The 19,895-nt window shown below is 42.5% G+C and overlaps 1 protein-coding gene across 1 annotated transcript in view; it reads right to left on the bottom strand.

The window, feature by feature from the left end:
• The window catches only part of MERTK (MER proto-oncogene, tyrosine kinase), a 175,824-nt gene that overhangs the window by 135,418 nt on the left and 20,511 nt on the right, over positions 1 to 19,895 (bottom strand). The window contains exons 2-4 of the mRNA XM_004388851.3: positions 11,885 to 12,305; positions 3,371 to 3,471; positions 2,110 to 2,283 (exon numbers count right to left, since the gene is read on the bottom strand). Coding sequence (XP_004388908.2) covers positions 2,110 to 2,283; positions 3,371 to 3,471; positions 11,885 to 12,305 — 696 coding nt within the window. The remainder of the gene's footprint in view (positions 1 to 2,109; positions 2,284 to 3,370; positions 3,472 to 11,884; positions 12,306 to 19,895) is intronic.

Below are 19,895 nucleotides of genomic sequence, written 5' to 3'. Positions count from 1 at the left end.
AAGAGCTGTCACACGAATAGATATATGCACACCCATGTTCACTGCAGCACTGTTCACAATAGCAAAAAGATGGAAACAACCTAGGTGGAAACAACCTAGGTGCCCATCAATGGACGAATGGATAAACAAATTATGGTATATTCACACAATGGAATACTACGCAACGATAAAGAACAACGATGAATCCACAAAACATCTCATAACATGGATGAATCTGGAAAGCATTATGCTGTCTGAAATTAGTCAGTCGCAAAAGGACAAATATTATATGAGACTACTATTATAGGAACTCAAGAAAAGGATTAAACACAGAAGAAAACATTCTTTGATGGTTTTGAAGGTGGGGAGAGAGAGAGGAGAATTCACTAACTAGACAGTAGACAAGAATTATCTTAGGTGAAGGGAAGGACAACATACAATACAGGGGAAGTCAGCATCACTGGACTAAACCAAAAGCTAAGAAGTTTCCTGAATACAACCAAACACTTCGAGGGACAGTGTAGCAGGGCTGGGGCTCTGGGGACAATGGTTTCAGGGAACATCTAGGTCAACTGGCATACCAAAGTTTATTAAGAAAATGTTCTGTATCCCACTTTGGGAGTGGCGTCTGGGGTCTTAAAAGCTAGCGAGTGGCCATCTAAGATGCAGCAACTGCTCCCAACCCACCTGGAGCAAAGGAGAATGAAGAACACCAAAGACACAAGGAAAACAGTAACCCAAGAGACAAAAGGGCCACATAAACCAAAGACTTCATCAGCCTGAGACCAGAATAACTAGATGGTACCAGGCTACCACCAATGACCACCTTGACAGGGAACACAACAGAGAATCCCTGAAGAAGCAGGAGAAAGGTGGGGTGCAGAAATCAAATTCTAGTAAAAAGACCAGACTTAGTGGTCTGACTGAGACTGGAGGAACCCCAGAAGACGTGGCCCCCGGACTCTCCATTAACCCAGAACTAAAACTATTCCCGAAGCCAACTCTGCAGGCAAAGAATAGACTGGACTATAAGACATACAGTGACACTTGTGAAGAGTGTGTTTCTTAGTTCAAGTAGATACATGAGACTAAATGGGCAGCTTCTGTCTGGAGGTGAGATGAGAAGGCAGAAAGGGACAGAAGCTGGTTGAAGGGACATCGGAAATCAAGGGGGTAAGGAGGAGTGTGCTGTCACATTATAGGGAGAGCAGCTAAGGTCACATAACAAAGTGTGTATAAATTTTTGCATGAGAAACTAACTTGAGCTGTAAAGTTTCACCTAAAGTACAATTTAAAAAAAAACAAAAAAAAAAAAGAAGTGGCCCCAGTGTTGTGCCCTAGGCACTCAGACATTCTGAATGTCTGCCAAGGACCAAGAGACAGTGAGGGAGAAGCACTGGAGTGGGAAGAAGGCCAGGATGACAGTGTGTCCATAAGTTCGTGCTCTCAGTGCCTAGAAGAGCCTCTAGCATACAGCAGTCCCTCCTGAAATACTTGCTGAATACATGAAGAAAGGAAGGAGGCTAACCATACTAGATATTGCTGAAAGATGCAGTCAGAGGAAGTACAGAGGAGCTCCTGGTTTAGCAGCATGGGTGTTAAGAACAGTGTCCCTGGAGTAGCAGGAATGAAGACAGGATACTCCCATATGGATGGAAATCAATATGACCATGGAATGTCAATTTAGCCACAATCTCACAATGATTCACAATCTTCCCACAACAGCTCCCGGTGACAAATGCACTTTCCTTGCTGTCAAGCCTCACTGAGGTGTTTACATGAACAATTGCTTAAGGGTAAGAAGGGCAAGCCTGGCAAATCCACAGCTGCAATGGGAGATGCGTGCAGGGTTCCCAGTGCCCAGACTTGAGGATTCTGGCCACTTAACCAATTTAACTGTTAGCATCCTTGACAGGCACTCAACTACTGCCAAGCCCTGCCTTCTGGGGCCCTTTGAGCCTGTGATTCCTAGCTGCCTTCCCATCTTCCTGGTCCCCTGACCTCACTTCCACACCTGTTTTCATCCTTCTCTGCTGCCCACTGGTGGTGCACAACAGGAGTCCCCAAGATTTTGATCCCTTCCATTATCAGCAACAAAAAAAAAAAATTAAGCACACAACATGGACTTACCAGGAACAGTTAGAACAGAGGGAGATTTTTCAGGCTGATCATTAACACGGCTGCTATTTTGAACCCAGAAAATGTTGACTGGCTCGGGCGGGCCCACAGCCTGACAGGTGAGGTTGAAGGCTGTGTTTCTGGTGACATTCATGCTCTCCGGCTGCCTTGTAAAGTGAGGAAGCCCTGCAGAGAAAGAATTAAAGAAAAGAATGTTTCAAACCAAAAGCAAAGATAGGGCCCAAGGCGAATGGAAACTGCTTTAACTTGCAGTTGGAGATTTCTTTATATATCACCTCAGGTCTGAATGGCCAGGCCGACTAATAGTTGAGTAAGAAAAAACACAGAAGCTAATTCCTACCAGTCTAGCTCAAGCTGTCTTTCCAGGACACTTTCCCAAAGGGGGTGTAAATGTTGAGTGAGAACTGGCTTTACCAGAACAGCACTCAGGCAGTTCTTAAGCCAGGGGTTGCTCCAACTCCTAGCAGAGGCTGGCAGGTTTTCAGAATTTCTTACCAAAATAAACACAGAGTGAAAACAAAGCTATGTAATAGGTCAGCCCATGTTTGAGGACAATCTATTGCATGTAAGACTTTCAGACTGGTGATAGTAAACATGCTCACTGCTAACTGAAAGACTGGAGGTTCAAGTCTACCCAGAGGTACCTCAGAAGAAAGGCCTGGTGACTTACGTCCAAAAAATTAGCCATTAAAAACTCTAAGAAGTACAGTTCTACTCTGACATACATGGGGTGGCCACTGGTTGGAATTAATGGCAACTGGTTAAACAGCTGTGTGTAGCTGAACACTTTCAAAGCCCATTCCCATCACCACAGTGTAAACTCGGTGTTGCACAGTTACAACCCTAAGATCTCCTACTGTAATTCCATGATGGACAAGCTGCTGATGAATAAGCAAGCAATCATTTGGCCAGGTGAGTGATATCTGATGTCAGCACTGAGAACGTGGGTAATGGAATGCATTTTTGTTCCCTAAAAAAGTCTTCAGCTTTTCTGATTGTAAATAACTTGAGGACAAGGAAGTCCACAATCTCCTTTTTTCTCACCCCTCAGCCTAGGATACAGTCAAGACTTTTAGAAATAAATTCACTGCATTATTACATAAGTCTAAAAAAGAGGACTGTCTGGGAAATTTCAGCGCTGACGGATTTGTAAGGTTTGCACACAGTTACAAATTCTACAAAAAGCAATTCAAACAGACTTTAGAACAAACAGCCTTGTAGCACCTGGACACCCTGTGGCCTCTGGACTTACCTTGCACCTCGATGTAGATGGGATCAGACACAATCTCTTCATTATTGATTTTCATCTTACAGATATATGATCCATTGTCTGAACGCTGCACACTGGTTATGCTTCAAAGAAAAACACACAAAGATAGTTACCTTTCAGATTAGTTATCCTTTCAAGTTCCTACCATGGGAATACCAAATTCTTCAACTTCTTTGTCACATGCTGTCACATGTCTTGATTTCCATCTTACATGCCACAACAGTGGTTCTCTATTTTGGGGTACTGCTCCCTCGGGGCATACTGGAAACGTGCTGGGTTATTTTTGGTGGTCACAATGACAGGAGGGCACCACAGTTTTTAGAGGCCAGGGGCCACTGTTCTATATCCCAGGTGATCTACTGAGACTAGGACCTAACTCCATTTTACATAGGCACAAAACTCTTTGCATGGTTGTAATATCCACTGAATCTTCCAGGAAGGACCCCTGGTGGCACAATGGTTAAGTGCCTGGCTGCTGACTGAAAGGTTGGTGGTTTGAACCCACCCAACAGCTCTGCGGGAGAAAGACCTGGCCATCTGCTCCTGTAGAGATTACAGCCAAGAAAACTCTATGGGACAGTTCTACTTTGTCACATGGGTTTGCTATGAATTGGAATTGACTTAATGTGCACCCAACAACAAGATTTTCCAGGACTGCAACTACCAGGAAAATGAAGGGCTGGCATCCCTTTGTCCTGTTTGGAACTTTCCTATGACTCAGTTGTCACTTTGGAAGACTGACCACTGACAGCACCACTGCTTCTGTAGCTCACGTGTATGGGGATCCACAGGGTGCAAGTCCCCAAGTACTTCATTATCTCTCCTGCTTTGTTGACGCCCAGCATTTACATGTTGAAATTCATATTATTTTATTATAAACCACATTTCTCTTGTTTTCTTTATACTATAGCTAAAACACTGTCATAAACTATTTGATATAAAAAGGTAGTCTTAGCTCTAGGATGTGGAGACCCCACTTCTCACCTTTCCAAGGTATCTGTAACAGGAAGTTACACAATATATGTAAAACCTGCACTCAGTCAGGGGTGGGAAGGGGAGAGAGAGAATGAGGAACATTTTGAAATGCTCTAATATGCTGTCCAACATAGGATGCCTTTATTGCCCCCAAAAGCACTTATTTCTTCTCTACTCATCAGACACAGCAAAGAACACCATGACTCCGGGAAAAAAAGAAAAAAACAAAGGGGTCTACTTGCCTTCTTAGCAGCTTGCTTCCTTGATTCAACTTATCCCAAAGCAAAATAAAGCCCCAATTTGCGAAGGCCTGAGGCTTAAGGCTTAAAGGAGACCAGGAAGCTGTCGAGTTCAGAGGGGGATCCGAGCTTGCTGAGGGACCCCCAGGCAATGGGTGGCAGTTGCCAGGGGCTAGCACAGCATAATCAGCATCCAGAGCAGACACGCAACAGTGAGGTGGGTTTCCAGGCCTCCAGCAGCCATAGTTCCGTTAGGCTGAACACAGAGTTTTCAGCACAAACATTCAACATTTTTAATACAATTTCACCCCCTCCCCCCGACAATACCATTTTACAGATGCTTGTTAATCTATGAGAAATACCAGTACAGGTGCTGTCTAGTTGATTCCGACTCATGGTGGCCCCATGTGTGTCAGGGTAGAACTATGCACCAAATAGAGTAACTAAAATACACATCAAAAATGGTGTCAATCACAAAAGGACAAATATTGTATGAAACCACAATTATAAAAACTCATGAAAAGGTTTACACACAGAAAGAAACAATCTTTGATAGTTACGAGGGAGGGGATGAGTGGGGAAGGAAAAACATTAAGTAGACAATAGATAAGTGGTAACTTTGGTGAAGGGTAAGACAGTACACAATACTGGGGAAGTCAGCAAAACTTAATTATGGCAAAGTCATAAAATATTCATAGATACATCCAAACTCCCTGAGAGACCAAGTTACTGGGTTGAGGGCTGTGGACTATGATCTCTGGGGATATCTAGCTCAACAGGCATAGCATATTTATAAGAAAATGTTCTACATCCTACTTTGGTGAGTAGCGAGTGGGGTCTTAAAAGGCCGTGAGCGGCCATCAAAGATACTCCACTGGTCTCACCCCATCTGGAGCAAGGGAGAATGAAGAAAACCAAAGACACAAGGGAAAGATTAGTTCAAAAGACTAACTGACCAAAACTACCACAGCCTCCACCAGACTGAGTCCAGCACAACTAGATGGTCTTTGGCTACCACCACTGACTGCTCTGACAGGGATCACAACAGAGGGTCCCAGACAGAGCTGAAGAAAAATGTAGAACAAAGTTCAAATTCACACACACAAAAAAAAGACCAGATTTACTGGTCTGCAGAGACTGGAGTATGGCCCCCAGACATCCTTTTAAATCAGTACTGAAGTCACTCCTGAGATTCACCCTTCAGCCAAAGATTAGACAGGCCTATAAAACAAATAGTAACACATGTAGTTCAACCACATACACGAGAGTAAATGGGAACACCAGCCCAGGGGCAAGAATGAGAAGACAGGAGGGGACAAGAAAGCTGGACGAATGGAAATGAGGCAACCAAGGTCGAGAAAGGGAGAGTGTTGACATGTCACGGGGTTGGCAACCAATGTCACAAAATATGTGTATTAATTGTTTAATGAGAAAGTAATTTACTCTGTAAACTTTCACCTGAAGCACATTTTAAAAAAAAGAAAAAGAATGTCAATCAGAATTCGAGGTGGGGCTGGGGACTGTGGCTTCTTTACTGACAGGGTAGAGGTCTGGGACCAGAGCTGCCGAGATTAACATCATCCCCTTAATGTTACTGGGACCAGGCAAGGTTATAGTCCTGTCACATGTTTACTCATGTGCCATTCTGAGCGGCGCCCCTTTTACTTGAAATACTTTGTCTTCCCCTTTCCCCTCATTCCTGTCTAGGAGTGATATAATTCTATACCTGATGAATAGGTGTTGGACATGAGGAAAATCCAAGGAAAGGCCAGATCTTTCCATGCTTAAGGGCTGGTGCTGAATGTCACAAGATGTCCAGAGGTCACCAGGAGAAGAAAAAAGAGACGTCACAGAACAAACATCTCCAAATAAGGGGCTCACTGACTCATCCTGATGATCTCCCTGGATGTCATGGTGACAGAAAGGAGCTACAGAAAGAGGGAGAGAATCATGTGTCTAGAATGTGTCCTGCTTATGGTGGGTAATGGTGGCTGAATGGTACACCTTGGCTTTGAGTATTTCCTGAAGATTCTGCACAGGTGACTAGTCTTCTTTGCAGTTCCTTGGGACCCCAAGGTCATGGCTACCAAAGAAGGGTCCTTTCCATGTATTTCATGTTTACTTTAGAAGATGCAGTATTTGAGTTTCTCTCAAGTCAAGGTCCAGGGGCTCAGTAGAGTGGAATATAAGACCTGACAAGCTAAGGACACCTGCACCTTTGAAGACCTGGCTCTGGTTCAGGGCCTGAGACCCAGAGTTCCAGCAGGCTTGCAGTCTGAGTTAGAAAGGCAGGGATCAGAGAGAAAGTGAAGGCCAGAGAAGGATGCAGAGCACAGTCCCAGGAAGACAGCCCAAGGACCTCTGTACCCAGCCCAGGGATGCAAAGCACAGCTGTGCAGAGGCCACCAGAAAGCCTGAGAAAACATTAGGCACAAAGAGAAGTTTAGCAGAACACCCTTGGACTGTAGGCATCAGACTGCACAAAATGTCCAGGAGTGCCTACCTAAAGGCAATCAGAAGGAAAAGTCAGCTCAGGAATAGAAAAGGAGAAAGCAGACCACATAGGGAACATAACAAAAACTTTGTCTTTATTCATTAATGTCAGGAAGAGTTTAGTAATCACTTGATGAGGAGTATGTACCTGCACTGTAAGCAAGCAAGTCAAGACCCATTTCACCAATATTACAGTAAAGATTTTTCCTAAATAATTCCATTGTTGCTTTCTAGATATTCGAGTAAAGGCTCCCATTCAGAACGTGGGGTATGGGTGGAGCTGGAAACAGGAGGATTGGTTGCCCATCTTCCAAGCAAAAACAGGAGGTGCAGTCTCCGTAGAAACGCAACTGGAAAGGCTCTGAGCTCAGAATAGCAATCTTGGCACTCCAAAAATAGAGTAAAAGGAGTTCCAGAAAGAGCAAATAAAAAAATGTGAATTCTGGCTACTGATTTAACCACAGCTGTGAGTAACACTGTTAGATTAACACATCATATGAACCCATTGCCGTTGAGTCAATTCTGACACATAGCGACCCTATAGGGCAGAGGCGAACTGCCCCATAGGGTTTCCAAGGAGCGGCTGGTGGATTCGAACTGCTGACCTTTTGGTAAGCAGCCGAGCTCTTAACCACTGTACCACCAGGGCCCCAGGAGACCTGGCAAATGCGGACACACAGACACAACACACACATGACTGCATACAGATTGAATATCTCTGGAAAAATACCCAAGAAATAGGTAACCTCAGCTCTCCTCGGGGAAGAGATGGAAGGCTAGAGTGGGAGAGAGAATATTTGAACAGTTGGAATGTTTTGCCACGTGCATGTACTGCTTTGTATATTTTTTTAAAAAACGATAAACATCTCATCAGATTTTGGTCAAATACAAACACCTGAACCAAGAAGGACCACAGAAGCAATACACACTCAGCCTCCGTGTCTAGACAGGAACCACCCGGACAGAGCTGCAGGGTCAGCCTCAGCTAGGTACGCTAGGAGTCCCTCCAACCATACAGCTTTTCTCCGTTTCTAAACCTACTACAACTAGGCTGGCTTGTGCAGAAACAACTGGTTAGGTACCAGTTAAGCTCTAGAGTTTTCTTTTAAAAATACAAAAAAACACTGATAAACTTGTTTTCACCTATCAATTAAGAAGCCCTGGTAATGCAAAGGCTAAGCATCAGATATAGTGTCACTATGAGTTGGAATCGACTCAATAGCAATGGGTTATTCGAAAGGGTTGGCGGTTCGAACCCACCCAGCCACTCCCTGGGAGAAAAGACCTGGAGATCTGCTTCCATAAAGATTATAGCCTAGAAGAACCTATGGAGCAGTTCTACTGTCATATGGGTCACTATGAGTCAAAATCAACGCAATGGCACTAACAACATAGTTCAAATGGTGCTGAAGGGATACAATGGAGACCCAAGCGCAGGCATCTTGTATAAACTCTGCAATGAAAGGAAGTCTTCTGAAAATGAAGCGAGCCACAGAGTGTCAGGCATCTGTGGCTAATAATGACTTTTCCAGCTGACGTCTTGTCTAAAGAAATTATGTGCTTATTTTCTAGATGATTTATTGATTTCTCATGTACTGTTCCATTTTTTGTGTCACCAACAGCAGTAAAAAGAACAACCTCCAACAGGCATCAGTCAGACCCACATAATGCTGGCTGTGGGTAAGGAGCTGTCCCTCTCCACCAGCTCTGCACCAGCACACAGAAAAAACTCAGGCATCTCACCACACCAGGAACCTGCACGGGGACAAGAGGAGGCCTCAAAGGACACGGGAATCTTAGGAGACCCAAACCACCCACGTAACGTCTTTAGAAAGAAAATTTCCTAAGAAAGTAAAATCTTAGTAGCTTTTCCTACTGGAAACTATGCCAGAATTTAAAGAGCACTAGGAATTCCCAGATTAAACAGAAAAAAGAAGCAACAAACACTTCACCACAAATCATCCAATAACTAAATCACCAGGGCTTGCCAGCTTATAGGAGCCTCAGTTTTTGTTTTCGGCTGAGAGTTGGTCTTCTCATCTTCTGTTCTGATGGCCATGCCTTTCTGGGTGCTTTACCTGAGAGGGGAGCTAAAGGGTTTTTTATACCTATACCAGACCTTAGAGTTCATCAGAGTTAATTAAACCACCAGTTGCCCTCAAGTCAGAGTAGAACTGTGCTCCATAGGGTTTTCAATGGTTGATTTTTTGGAAGTAGATCACCAGGGCTTTCTTCCAAGGTGCTTCTGGGTAGACTTAAGCTTCTAACCTCTGCAGTTAGCAGCTGAGCTCATTAACCATTTGTACCACCCAGAAACTTCTAGAGTTAATTACACAAATTATATCTTCCTTTGGAGACTCCAGGGAAAGGTCTTGGACAAGCAGTATCCCGGGGCCTGGACAAATAGATGTGCTACATTTACAAGCTGCCATCAGATGCAGACGGGGCAGGTTACTTGTTGGGGTGCTAAGGAGGGGGCCCAGCCTGGTGACTCAAGTCTGGAAAGGAGGCCTGGTAAATGTTACATAACTCTTGGGCCACGCAGCCTGAGTCTCACACCATCCAGGACTCACTGGGGGGTAGGGGGTGGGGAGCACACCTTTTTCAGTACTAATCACCAAGCCATCAATTAGGAATACCCTAACCTGCTGGCAGATACTGAGTGTTTTCCACACCTATCGATAACAGACATCTAAGTTAAAATTCTGACTCATAGTGACCCTAAAGGACAGAGTAGAACTGCCCCATAGTGTTTCCCAGGTTGTAATCTTTATGGTAGCAGATTGCCAGGTCTTTTCTACCATGGAGTGACTGGTGAGTTCAAACCACTGACCTTTCAGTTAGCAGTCAAGCACTTAACCATTGTGCCATCAGGGCTCCTTGTGGTCCATACAGGAATTGCAGGCAACTCCAACAAAATTGCAGGCTAATGAATTCCTAATAAAACTGCATATATTTGAAAGCCCAGAACTATTTTTAAACTTTTTGCTCTTCCTTGGAACCAGAGTAGATTTCTTTAGGGTCTGTGACACGTGAAGCAAAGAAATCGCAGGTGTGTGAATCAGGGTCTCTGTTTAATTACTGACTAGGTTACTATCTGCTGACCCCAGGTGAGCCACACTGCTCAAAGGGACTTCAGGGTCCTCATCTAAAAGATGTGAAGATTAGGTTCTGCAACATACTTCTCTCTTGCCAGGAAATTACACCAATATTAATAATCTTAATTAAGTCACTATAATTTATTTCATTGAATTTCTCTGTAACTATCCTGAACACCTTAATAAAGTTGAAGCATGTTACAAAGGTAAACTTGGTATTATCCTATAAAAACAAAACCAGTTTCTCTTGAGTCAATTCCAACTCATGACGACCCCATGCATATAGAATAGAGCTGCACTCCATAGGATTTTCAAGGCCGTCACCTTTCAGAAGCAGATTACCAGGCCTTTCTTCTGAGGCGCCTCTGAGTGGGTTTGAACTGCCAATCTTTTGGGTGGGTTGGCATGTGGTCATTAAAAGCTCAAAATGAGGTCAGAGCCATCAGAGTTGATGCAAGAATTTTTTCTCTGTGATCTCTCCCCTCAGGAGTGGAAACCCCTTGGATCTGTTATGCTTTCACTTTCTCTGACCTGATGCTGGGTGCAGTCCCATTCTATGCTGTGCGTTTTGGTGAATCACTGTATGTTTCCTTTACAGAAAACCACCCTGGAGTTACCACAGGCCTAATGACTTGGTTAGAGTTTAGCATGTTAGCACTTCCACAGGATGTGCCTTTATTTGCATCTTTTCCCAATTCTAAAACTGTACCAGTAAAGAAGTACCAATGTAAAACAAAATAAAGCTCACACACACAAATAAACCTCCTCCTGTCCAAGAGGAATGAGGGGGGAAGAAAAGGGGGTGGTGAAAAAAGAAAGTATCTCATTGTCTAAAGCACTCTGAAATATGATGGCTCAATCTTTGGGGCAATGGCGTATTCCAGATACATGTCCTGACTTCGTTTATCCCTGTCATCTCCCCCTAGTTCATCTGGCTTACCACCACCAAAATAAAGTGGAGTACTGACATAGTGAAGGAGCCCTGGTGGCACGATGGCTAAGTGCTTGGCTGCTAACAAAAAGGCTGGTGGTTGAAACCCACCCAGTGACATCAAGGAAGAAAAGACCTGGAGATCTGTTCCTGTAAAGATTACAGCCTAGAAAACCCTATGGGGCAGTTCTACTCTGTCACGTGAGTCAAAATCCACCCCATGGCACCTAACAACAACGACTGAGATGCTGAACCAAGTGTTGAGGATTCATCTTTTTTCCCCAGACTTTAGAGTCTTCATCTTTTCCTACCCAATATGCATTAGGGCTACTTTAGCCCTGTGATTCAGGCAGGAGGGAGTGTTGGGGAGAGGTGGAAGGCAACAGGGATAGGGTATATGAAAGAGATAAGAGGACTGGATTTTTTAGAAGCCCCATGCCCACTGGATGATTTTGATGTCACCCCACACCTTTTAAGAAACACTATATTCCCACTCATTCAGAGAACTCCTGAGTCGAGCTGTATAGGGTAGGTCAGGTGGGAAGTAGCCCCCATCCCGAGAGTATCTGTTAACAAACAATTCCAGTAGGGCCAAGATAAATTTATAAGAGGACAATACAGACTGCCAGCTATTAATCTACACTCTAAATGGACTGGGGCGGGGTACTCAGACAGAAAACAAAAGGCTGCGTTCTATAAACAGGCTCTTGTTTTTACATCAGCAATAGCATAACAACATTAAAAAAGAAAGAAAGCTTACCTGAAGGAAGCAATGATTGCCGTAACTTCATCATCTGGATAAAACTGAGTAACTGAATGATGTGCCCCAAGCAATTCCTTCCCATCTTTCCACCAAGAAATAACTGCAGCATCCTGGTATACATTAGGTATATTAATTGAACAATTAAATTTGACATCTTTATGTTCAGAAAGTATTATATGTCCAACTGTGTGATTAAACGCAAGGGGCAGACGAAACTTGGCCTCGGCAGAGGTCATCCTGGGAATGTCTATGTTTCCTGTATGCAGTCTTCCAGGCTGGGTTGGAGAAAACATCAAGGCTGGCTGGTACCCACTGGTTTGAGGAAAGGAAAATGATGCGTGGTCAGCTTGCAGATTCCCTGGAAAAGGTTCTCGGGCCGGCAGGTAGGGCTTGGTTTCTTCCCTCACCTCAGCGATAGCTGTAAAACAGAACACCTAATTTTTAGCCTTTTAAATAATGAAGAAGTTTTCCAAGTAGGTTCCCAAATTATTAGGCCATGATCAGACAGAAGCATGCTGAGTGCCCTCAGAAAACACACCCGTCAAGTCAAGTTGCCGTCAAGTCAATTCAGACTCACAGTGACCCTATAGGATAGAGTAGAACTGCCCCATAAGGTTTCCTAGGCTGTAATTTTTACAGAAGTAGACTGTTATACCTCTCTCCTGGGGAGCAGCTGGTGGGTTCGAACCACTGACCTTTCAGTTAGCAGCCAAGTGCCTAACCACTATGCAATCAGGGGCTCCTTCTCAGAAAACATGAGCAGTATTTATTTAACACACGCGTTTAGACATACGTATATTCTCATTCACCAGTTCGTTTATTTTCATTTGCCTCCTTCTAAAGAGTGTTTAAAAGAAATATAATTCCCCAAATGTTGTGGGTTTATTTATTTATTTATTTTTAATGGTGACTTATTCCAAGTCCTTCACGCTCAACTTAGCATTATAAACAGGAGAACTCGAGATCACTTTTCTCATTGCTCAGCCAAGTACTACAAATTTGGCCAATAGTCTTAAAAAGACTGCTATGGGTCACAAAGAGAAGAATTCACAATTTTTGTTCCTCAGCATAACTCATCCCTAGCTACGGGGAAAAGGAACCCTAGGGGTGCAAACAGTTAAGCACTTGGCTGTAAACCAAATCATCAGTGGTTCAAACCCACCCAGAGGCCCTGCAGGAGAAGGACCTGGCAATCTATCTGCTCCTGTAAAGATCACAGCCAAGAAAACTCTATGGGGCAGTTCTACTCTGCCACATGGGGTCACTAGGAGTCAAACATGACTTGATGGCACCAAACAACAGCTATGGGAGAAAAAATCAAAGTGTACACATGTCACAGTCTGCAGCGTGCCTTGGAGCTTACGGTAAAACACGTGCTTTCTGGGATGCACGTGGAAATGTTTGTATTTCATCTGACCCGTATTTCTAAAAACAGAGACTCACAATAGTTGTAGTTTTAGCTTTTTTTAATGACATTTTTGAAGCATACATTTAGGCTGGTTGTTATTTATCCAAATATGTTGACAGTGAGCAGGCAAGGTAGCAGGTAACACAGACATGGCCCAGTCAGTGGAGACAACTAAATTCTATGTTAGGGGTTGGTGACTAGGGGTACACAGAGGCATCTCATTCCTTCTTGGGGGCTGTGCCTCCTGCCATGCTCAGCTTGTCACACCTTCCTGGGCTCCTGAGTGTGTGTACAGGGAGCCAGGTGATCTCCACTTAGGGTTACCAGAATTAGCAAATAAAACACAAGATACCCAGTTAAATTTAAATTTCAGATAAGCAAGTAATTTTTAGCATAAGTATTCAGCTAAGTGCTTATTCAGCTAATGGAGGGTACAAGCAGGAGATATGAGGGCAGAAGGGAGGGGATTTCAGAATTTATTCCTCTGGCTCCCTCCCTGCCGAGGCACTGTGGACTGACTGCACGCATCTCTCAACTGAAGGCCACAGCTCCTGTCTGGAGCCTCCTCCATTACAGCTTCTCCACTTCTGGGAGAGAACTGCTGGCTCTCGGGCTCCTTCCAGCTTTAGGGATGGACTCTCATGATTGCTGCCTTTGGGAAATGCCTCCTTGAGGAGTTAGGCTGAGTGCCTGGTGGAGGGCAAAAGACTTCACTACAGGAAACCAGAAAAAAACTCACTGCTTTTTCTTAGTCTGAGGTCTCAGTGAGTGTGGGAGTACAGACCCTCTGTGTGCTTTGGGAGAGGGCTATGTAGGCCAGCTGGCCTTGAACCCAGTCGTCCAGACAGATGAGTGTCCTGTGATGGGAGTGTTCATTTACTCCAGTGAGTAGAGATCAGGGTGACTCTGCAAGGAGGGGCCCTTGCCTTTCCTGTTGCTCCCACGCCAGGCAAGCGTTTTCTACAAGTGGGGGCTTGTGTTCTTTGCAGGGGGAGGGGAGGTTCAGTCCCTGGGTCCCACCCAGCTCCCCTATCTTCCTCTGATTTGGGGATGCTTTCTGTAGTAATGAATGCTCTGTTTCTTTTATGCCTGCTCATCCCATTCGCCCCTACGAGGGTATTTTTTTGTGAAGGCTTTGAAGTTGTTACATTCACCTTTGTCTCTTAGATTGGCAAGTTCACCTATCCCCACAGTCACTGAGTTGATTCCAACTCATGCAACCCCATAGGACAGAGTAGAACTGCCCCATAGGGTTTCCAAGGAGTGGCTGGTGGATTCAAACCGCTGACCTTTTGATTAGCAGCTATAGCTCTTAACCACTGTGCAACCAAGCTTACCTACAGTCCTTCCAATCCACTGAGCTCCACCAGGCTACAGAATCAGTGGTTTTGTCTAAAGAGCTATTTTTTTCTTTAAATATATATCCCTTTCTTAGAAGGTAAAAAGTGGGAGTGGGAGAAGCAAATAATAATTTCTTTGGTTTATTAATTTACTTAAAACACCTAAAATTCCTAATTATAAAGGTAACACAAGTTTATTGTGAAAAATTCCAATTTTATAGAAGCATATGATGTATAAAATAGGAACTCATTTTATAATCTTCATCCTGCCCAACCACTGGTAACAGTTTGGGGTGCAACCTTCAGTTTTCTGGGAGCCATGTGATTAACTGAACAAACTAATGGCAAGGCCATCCACTCAGAAGACATCACTGAGTGGGAGAGCTGCCAAACCCACCCTGAAATCACTCAACACTTTGGATAGTTTAAAAGATAGCTAATCTCCACAATTCGATTTGCCAAAAGTGGGTAGATGACTCAATTGTCCACAAATATTTATATAGCAACTCCTGGAGCCCTGGTCGCACAGTGGTTAAGAGCTCGGCTGTTAATCAAAAGATCGGCAGTACAAACCCACCAGCTGCTCCTTGGAAACCCTTTGGGGCAGTTCTACTCTGTCCTATAAGGTTACTATGAGTCAGAATTGACTCGACGGCAGGGAGTTTGGGTTTTTTTTTCCCCCAGGTTCAAGATTTGGTGTGACAGTATATTGGAATGAAGACAGGCACAGGATCCCAAGAGGTTAAAGAGAAGACAGCACACAGTTAACTGCGGGGAGGGAGGGAAGGCTGTCTTCAGGGAGGCCTTCCTTGTCCTCCTAGTTAGCACCCCCAGGTTAGGCACTGGTACCTTCCCCTTTCGTAATACCCGCTGTGATTACTCATTCACTTTTTTCTCTGCTGCTGGACTGAAGGCCCTGAGACCTAGCACCTAGTTACAACCAGTACACAGGAGAGGCTCAAAATAGCTTTACTGAATGAATAATAAAAGCCATGAAGACTCTGAGGAGGGATGCGAAGAATAGGGTTTCAGGGGGCTGAGGGGGTAGGAAATTGAAAGTGGCCTTAATAATTTAGGAAAACCAATTTAGCCGTGGAATGGAGCTTCTATAGTGGTACAAAAATGAAAGATGAGCTAGAAACCTCCATTAAACAGCATGTGGTGAGCTCTGAATCACAGCTAAGGCAGTAGGAAGTCCTGGAAGGCTTCTAAGGGGTGGAGAAGGTGGGATGAGAGTTGTGCTTAAGGAGAGGCATTCTGGATGAGTAGGAGGAAGGAGCACAAACAGGAAATGGAAAGGATACAGGAGACAGCAGAGAAGGGGCCAACAAGAGAAACCTTACTATTACCATTACTTCATAAAAGAAAATTCATTTTAACACTAAATATTCCAGAAGGATGTAATCTTGGAATGAAGGCTAGTCCTCAGGAGTGATAAACAAAAAGTCATCTACAAAGGAGAGTCAATAAGACAAAGCTTTGACTACTCAGCAGAAACAATGCAGGCAAGAAGGCAATGGGATGACATATATAAAGCCTTGTAGGAAAAAAACCACCAGCCAAGAATTACATAGCAAAACTGTCTCCCAAATATGATGGTGAAATTAGGGCATTTCCAGATAAACAGAAGTTTAGGGAATTTGTAAAAACAGAACCAAAGTTACAAGAAATACTGAAAGGAGTCCTCCGGTTAGAAAATCAGTAACATCAGATAACAACCCAAGACTAGAACACAGGACAGAACAAACAGATATCAATCCAGATAGGGAAGTCACAAAAATAAGTCAAAGCTAAAACACTGAAAATAGGGAAACAGACATCAATATGTAAAACATGACAACATCCAAACAAAAAAGAGGGACTGAAAAAAACGTAGTCATAGATCTTTCGTATACAGAGGAAGTCAAGGTGATATAAAGAAATAAAAGATGGGTTTAAACTTAGAAAAATAGGGGTAAATATTAAGGTAACCACAAAGGAAACTAACAATCCCACACATCAAAATAAACAAGAAGAAAAACAAAGACTCAGCAAATACAAAATCAACAACAAAGAAAAAGATTGAAAGAAAATACATACAGAAAAACAACTCAGCACAAAAAATTAAGTGGAACAAAGAAACTGTCAACAACACAAAAAAAAAAAAACATCAAAATGACAGCACTAAACTCATACCTATCAATAATTATGCTGAATGTAAATGGGCTAAATACACCAATAAAGAGACAGAGAGTGACAGAATGGATAAAAAAACACGATCTGTCTATACACTGCCTACAAGATACACATATTAGACTTAACGACACGAACAAACTAAAACTCAAAGGACAGAAAAAAATATATCAAGCAAACAACAATCAAAAAAGAGCACGAGTGGGAATATTAATCTCTGACAAAATAGACTTTAAAGCAAAATCCACCGCAAAGGATAAGGAAGGACACTATATTATGATTAAAGGGTCAATACACCAGGAGGACACAACTATAATGAATATTTACGCACCAAACCACAGGCTCCAAAATACATAAAACAAACTCTAACAGCAATGAAAAGAGGAATAGACAGTTCCACAATAATGACAGACTTCAACACACGACTTTCAGTGAAGGACAGAACATCCAGAAGGAAGCTCAATAAAGACATGGAAAATCTGAATGCCACAATCAACCAACTTGATCTCATAGACATACACAGAACACTCCACCCAACAGCAGCCAAGTATACTTTCTTTTCCAATGCACAAGGAACATTCTCCAAAATAGACTATAAAAAGGCCACAAAGCAAGCCTTAACAGAATTCAAAGCATTGAAATACTACAAAGCATCTTTTCTGGCCATAAAGCCATAAAAGTAGAAATCAATAACAGAAAAAGCAAGAAAAAAAAATCAAATACATGGAAACTGAACAACACCTTGCTCAAACACTACTGGGTTACAGAAGAAATCAAGGATGGAGTAAAGAAATTCACAGAATCAAATGAGAATGAAAATACATCCTACTAGCACCTTTGGGACACAGCAAAAGCAGTACTCAGAGGTCAATTTATACCAATAAACACGCACATCCAAGAAGAAGAAAGGATCAAAATCAAAACATTAACCCTACAACTCGGAAAGAAAGCAGCAAAAGAAGTCCTTGGACACCAGAAGAAAGCAAATAATAAAAATTAGAGCATAAATAAATCAAATAGAGAATTAAAAAAAAAATCGAAAAAATTAAGGCCAAAAGCTGCTTCTCTGAAAAGATCAACAAAATCGATAAACCATTGGCCAAACTGACAAAACAAAAACAGGAAAGGAAGCAAATAACCCAAATGAGAAATGAGAGGGGCAATATTAGAACAGACGTAACTGAAATTAAAAGAATCATATCAGAATACTAGGAAAAACTGTACTCCAACAACTTTGAAAACCTAGAGGAAATGGACAAATTTCTAGAAAAACACTACCTACCCAAACTAACACAAATCGAGGTCAAAAAACTAGTAAACCTATAACAAAAGAAGAGTTTGAAGAAGTACTTAAAAAAATCCCAACCAAAAAAAAGCCCTGGCCCCGACAGCTTCACTGAAAAATTCTACCAAGCTTTCAGACATGATTTAACACTAGTATTACTACAAATATTTCAGAGCATAGAAAAAGATGGAATACTTCTGAAGTCATTCTATGAAGCCAGCATAACCCTGATACCAAAACCAGGTAAAGATACCATAAAAAAAGAAAATTACAGATCAATACTCCTCATGAACATAGACGTAAAAATCCTCAACAAAATTCTAGCCAAAAGAATTCAATAACATATCAGGTAGGGCTCATACCAGGTATGCAGGGATGGTTCAACATTACAAAAACAATCAATGTAATCACTCACATAAATAAAACAAAAGATAGGAACCATGTGATCGTATCAATTGATGCAGAAAGGCATTTGACAAGTCCAATACAAACTCCTGATAAAAACTCTCAGCAAAATAGGAATAGAATGGAAATTCCTCAGCATAATAAAGGGCATTTATATAAAGCCAACAGCCAACATCATTCTAAATGGAGAGAGTCTAAAAGCATTCCCCTTGAGAATGGGAACCAGACAAGGATGCCATTTATCACCACTCTTATTCAACATTGTGCTGGAGGTCCTAGCCAGGGCAATAAGGCAAGAAAAAGAAATAAAGGGCATCCAAATTGGTAAGGAAGAAGTAAAAATATCCCTATTCGCAGATGATATGATCTTATACACAGAAAACCTCAAAGAATCCACAAGAAAACTACTGGAACTAATAGAAGATTTCAGCAAAGTTTGAGGATATAAGATAAACATACAAAAATCAGTTGGATTCCTCCACACCAACAAAGAGAACTTCAAAGAGGAAATCACCAACCAATACCATTTACAATAGCCCCCAAGATAAAACACTTAGGATTAAATCTAACCAGAGATGTAAATGACCTATACAACGAAAACTACAAGACACTACCGCAAGAAACCAAGAGACCTACATAAGTGGAAAAACATACCTTGCTCATGGATAGGAAGACTCAACATTGTGAAAATTTCAATTCTACCCAAAGCAATCTATAGACACAATGCAGTTGCGATCCAAATTCCAATGACATTTTTTAATGAGATGGAGAAACAAATTACCAACTTCATATGGAATGGGAAGAAGCCCCGAACAAGTAAAGCATTACTCAAGAAGAAGAACAAAGTGGGAGGCCTCACACTATCTGATTTTAGAACCTATTATACCGTCACAATAGTCAAAACAGCCTGGTACTGGTACAACAAAAACACATAGACCAATGGAAGAAAACTGAGAACCCAGATGTAAATTCATTCACCTATGAGCAGATGATATTTGACAAACGCCCAAAGTCTGTTAATTGGGGGAAAAGACAGTCTCTTTAACAAATGGTGTTGGCATAACTGGCTATCCAACTGCAAAAAACCAGAACAAGATCCATACCTCACACCATGTACAAAAACTAACTCAAAATGGATCAAAGACCTAAATATAAAATCAAAAACGATTAAGATCATAGAAGAAAAAATACAGACAACACTAATTTATGGCATGAACAGAATACAAACCATAACTAATAATACACAAACACCAGAAGAGAAACTAGACAACTGGGGGCTCCGAAAAATCAAATACTTATGCTCATCAAAAGACCACCAAAAGAAGTTACCTCTGAGGTTCACTGTTCAGCCTGGGAGTGGACAGCCCCGTAAAACCAAATGAGACTAACGAGGTACAG

The sequence above is a fragment of the Trichechus manatus genome, unplaced genomic scaffold, assembly GCF_000243295.1.
Source record: "Trichechus manatus latirostris isolate Lorelei unplaced genomic scaffold, TriManLat1.0 scaffold00219, whole genome shotgun sequence".
Taxonomy (NCBI): domain Eukaryota; kingdom Metazoa; phylum Chordata; class Mammalia; order Sirenia; family Trichechidae; genus Trichechus; species Trichechus manatus.
The sequence above is the reverse complement of the archived record's forward strand: the minus strand, read 5'-3'. Positions and strand labels throughout refer to the sequence as shown.